Source organism: Apaloderma vittatum, unplaced genomic scaffold, assembly GCF_000703405.1.
Source record: "Apaloderma vittatum isolate BGI_N311 unplaced genomic scaffold, ASM70340v1 scaffold6085, whole genome shotgun sequence".
Lineage (NCBI taxonomy): Eukaryota > Metazoa > Chordata > Aves > Trogoniformes > Trogonidae > Apaloderma > Apaloderma vittatum.
Window position 1 is genome coordinate 45,087 of NW_009715376.1, and position 4,468 is coordinate 49,554.

At 40.3% G+C, this 4,468-nt stretch overlaps 1 protein-coding gene across 1 annotated transcript in view; it reads right to left on the reverse strand.

The window, feature by feature from the left end:
* Positions 1–1,481: 1,481 nt before the first annotated feature.
* RALBP1 (ralA binding protein 1) overlaps positions 1,482–4,468 on the reverse strand; it is a 14,560-nt gene continuing 11,573 nt past the window's right edge. Inside the window, exons 5-9 of the mRNA XM_009869110.1 lie at positions 4,431–4,468; positions 3,834–3,941; positions 3,008–3,129; positions 2,474–2,597; positions 1,482–2,212 (exon numbers count right to left, since the gene is read on the reverse strand). The exon at positions 4,431–4,468 is cut by the window's right edge and continues 118 nt beyond it. Coding sequence (XP_009867412.1) covers positions 1,949–2,212; positions 2,474–2,597; positions 3,008–3,129; positions 3,834–3,941; positions 4,431–4,468 — 656 coding nt within the window. The 3' untranslated portion in view covers positions 1,482–1,948. The remainder of the gene's footprint in view (positions 2,213–2,473; positions 2,598–3,007; positions 3,130–3,833; positions 3,942–4,430) is intronic.

Below are 4,468 nucleotides of genomic sequence, written 5' to 3' on the forward strand. Positions count from 1 at the left end.
GAAACTAACTTTCTAGCTGCAGTTGCTATATTACTGCAGGAGCAACACTTACATCTTTAAGACTTCAGTGGCAACACCCTTCAGGCATGTCCTAAGGTTGTGGGAGAAAGAACAGTTGTTTGTCTGTTAGAAGTAATGATGTGAATAAATAGGATGGTTTTTACCTTCACAGGTGAGCCCCCTAGTAGTTACAGAGAAGCAAAGTCTCAAGATCTTGAATTTGATCAAATTAAACTTGATTTTCAGCTGAGGTACAGAAGCTTTCTATGCCACTCAAGTGCAGCCAGCGTTCTTTCAGAAGGGAGCTATTAAAGCCTGAATTAATTTTTCATGTGAACTTCACTGCAGGCAGCTATCCAAGAATAACAACTATCATTTGCATTGTGAAGTATATAAATTAGAAGCAACTTTCAAATGGCTGTTGAATTTATTTGCTTGATAAATACAATCCTAACAAAATAAAAGTTAACCAATATTAAGAGATTTGTCTGAAGAACATTAGAAAAATCCATGACAATTCAATAGGAATTAGTGTGAATTAAACATAAAAGTTTAAATATTGCCAGCAAATATAAAATGTATGTAACGAAGGCAAGGGAGAATGCTTTAGTTTACATTTGTAATCTGACCCCATTTTCTGTGTTTATAAACTTTTTTCCAAATTTTAAAAAAATACTATGCTGTTTTCTATAACATATCAAAGCATTATTTGTACAAAATCAAATCATGGCCAATGATTCACAACAGTGCAATCGATAAAGAATACAACCCCATCCAACAGGTGCTGAAAATAAATATCCAGGTTAAAAAATAAGATAGCCTATATGCACTCTGTGGCCTTTGCTGTCTATAGATGAACTGATGGGTGAGTCTCATGAGTGGATCTGAAACATTACGTGGCCCTCAAGTGCCAGCGCGGCTCGAGGCTTTGGACAGGCAGAAGCACTCAACCAGCCAAACCAAAAGCAAGTCCCGGGGGTTGGTGGTTGTTGGTTTTTTTTAATACCAACAAAAATGAGGCTATTGCTGAACCCCCAGTGCCTCCCCTTGGCATCGTTCTTCAGGCTTCTGGTTGGAAAGCGTGAGCAACTTGCGTTTGTGCGGGGGGAAATGCTGTATTGCTTGGTCAAGCAGATCTCTCCTAAGTGACATAGCCCATCCCTGTCCCTGCCTAAAACAGCCTTTGGTGGCTTTGCGGGACCAAACATCTAACGTGGATGAAGAAAAAGCTCAGCTCTATGGCCTGTCTTAAGCTGGGACGATGAAGGTGGTTTATAAATGAGTCAATGGGTTACCTACATTGCTAAAAGACATGAACGACTCCTGATGAACATTTCCATCATACAGGGACATAAATAATATCTCTCCAGTTTATACATTTATTCAGTACATCTCAGAACAAAAATGAAGCTTAAGGGCATGTTAGGTAAACACGATCCCAAAGTTTCAGCCAACCCAGAATAAATTTAAAGCTCCCTTGTATATAATCTGCATCAGAAAGGTATCAAAGGCACAAGCAAGAAGTGACTAGGTTAATAAGCAGAAATAATGGTGAATGAGGATGAATAGATTCACAAGGCAAATAATTTTAGTAAGTGTGGGTGGGGTTTTTGTTTAGTTACTGAAGATGAGATCTTCCAATTCTGCTCCAGTGAATGTAAATAATGATTTTGGTTTTAAAATAAAACTGTTACTGAATTATTTTAAATCACCTGAAGGAAACCAGTCTGGAAATAATCTGATACTAACTGGAAAACTCTTCTGGCCTCTCCAAACTCACCTGAATCTGATGAGTAGAAGCCACAAGTATTAGAGACAAACGTCTCCAGGGCTTAAAAGAAAAGTTTCTTTACAGAATGTACACAGCCAGCAATAATTTGTGCAGTTTGACTCAAATTACAGTAATTTGCACAGTTCAGTCGATTTTACGCATACCCAAGGAGCTGGATCAAATTGGAGTTTCTTTCCTGTCTTTACTTGGCGATGGCTTGACTTGCTGCTCCTTGCTTGCTTTTGGCTGCTCTTTGGCTGCTTTTGTCTCCGGGACACCGTCTCTTTGCTGCTGAGAAACACCCCCGCGCTTTTCTGGCTCCTCTTCTTCCTGCACCTGCTGCTCCGATTTAGCTCGCTGCAGCAGTCGAAGCTGGACGCGCAGTTCGATGATGGCCTCTCGCTCCTCGTGAATCGCTTGATTCAGGTGATTGTTCTTTATCTTTGAAGTAAGGAAAACAAACGTCAGGGCTCCTTCTGATGAAGCCATAGCCAGGGGGGCTGCCTGGCACTGCACAGTGAAGCTTTGCTGTTAAACCCTGGCAGCAGCGAGGCAGCGAGCCAAAACCGGAGCATGCAGGTCATGCGGCCAGGCAGAACTGCGGCAAACTTGCCACTGTGCACGTGCACGAACATCTCTGCACGGAATAAATCAAGTAACTAAGGAGAAGAGTATCGGTTCATCCCGAGACTCGGATCTTACCTCCAGTTCCTCATTCTGTCTCTGCAGATCTTCCAGGATGACCTGCAGTTCCTCCTCATCTTCACTCTCACTTTCACTCTCAGAAGAATATTCCTCAGTTTCACTTCGGCCATGCTGCTGGCGACTGAAACACCACCAACAAACTCGGATTTAAACACTCCCTCAAGCCCGCCAGAACTGCAGCAATGTGGAAGAGTTAACTTGCATCTACTAAATTATCTCCAGCAGTCTTGAAAACAAAATCAGAATTTCCTTTTAAAGCTTAATTTCATAAATCAGTGATTCCCTAGGGGGATTTTTTTAGTGCACAGGGTGTAGTTTCCTTTAGATCATAATTCCATTGTTAATAGTAATGGAAAACACCCCAAAAGGTCCCAAGATGCTGAGACTTCAATAAAAAAGAGGTGGCTTTTGATGTTCACAGGGTGAGCATTTAAGTGTAGTTTATAGTAGTATTTCAGAAGTGCGTACATGTACTTTTAATCAGAGTGCTCGTCTGGCAGTGGGCTCTGATGTGAACAGTCTCCCTTTTACCTTTGTATTTCAGCTATTTCTGCTCGAAGGCGATCAATTTCTTCCTTCTCCGAGGCAATCTGTCTCCGTAGAAACTGCTCCATGGCCAACAGTTCTTCTTGTTCTGTTAAAATCTCGTTCTCCTGCAATGATCAGTTAGTTCACTTAAAACCTTCATTTTCTACAGAAACATATAAATATGTTATTCTCTGAAATATTTCAGTAGCAATGCCTGCTTTGATTTATCAAGGCCTCAAAGAAAATATAACTTCAAAACTAACACTGTCTGTTCTGAAACCTCAAGATGATCGCTGGACTGAATAGTTGTGGAGATGACACACCAAATTCTGGCATGTTTGGCTGCCTATTTTCTTAAATCACAGCAGAAAGCTCTGGATTACCAGTAAAATAGAAAAACTGAACTATAAAATTGGTCTTTGAAGATGAATACAAGGAGGAAAGTGCAGTGGAGAGACGATCAAAGCTAGTGAGGGAAGCAAAGGCAGGCAAAAAAGCCAAAGTAGTTGCCTTACTTCCTTTGATCAGCAAAAAATAGTTAACGATATTAAAACTAGTTAGATTTGAAAGTACATTAACACCAAAGGGTGCGCTTTTTGTTGTTGTTGCCCAGTGTCTCCTAACAGGATTTTGCTCAGCTTTGGTTTCACTCCTGCATTCAGCATTCCTTCCCTGCTTTACTTTGCTTTGTTTTAATAAAGCCTTGTATTTAATGGACAGAGAGACTCCTTTAATTTCCCAGTGCATTGCAAGGAACAGAAGTGTTTGGTACTGCTGAAAGATACGTGTCAAGGAAATACCAGCAAACGGGTAAGTGCCTGCTATTTACCTGTGCGAGCAGAATATTTATAACTTCTTCATTCTCATTCATTTCTTCTTTGGAGACATCTTCCTTTGAAAGGCTAGCAATTTCTTGTGCAATCTTTGTTTCACACTCCTGCCAGAGAAAAAGAGAAGGACAGCTTCTCCAGTCACTGTTTACTGTAAAAAGGATTTTTGTTGAATGTATTATTTTCCAGATTTAGAATCATCACCTCGGTTGTCTTGCACATCTTCAGCAAGGTGTGTCCCTTCTCCAGGACATGTGACAGTTTAAAAAAAACAACAACACGTTTCTGAAGTTTGTTAACCTTGAGTCTTTACTCCAGAACACATTGTTTTATGCATATAATGAATGCGCACTCTGTCAAATACTACATTTTTAAACATACATTATTGGTTTTTTGTAAACAGCTGTGAAGGAGTGTCAAGAACTTGAGCTAGATAACCAGAAAATGCAATTGCTTGTCAGCCATGTAAATTTAAGATGAAAAAACCTGCAGTAAAAGACTGAAACACAGTTTGATCTAATTGGGAGTCTCTACAATGTCACAAATCAGGGATCCGCGATTTAGATGTCTGGCCAATAAATAGAAAAGTTACCCACCTGCCTCTTAGCTTCTCTTAGTTTCCTCTTAAGAGCGG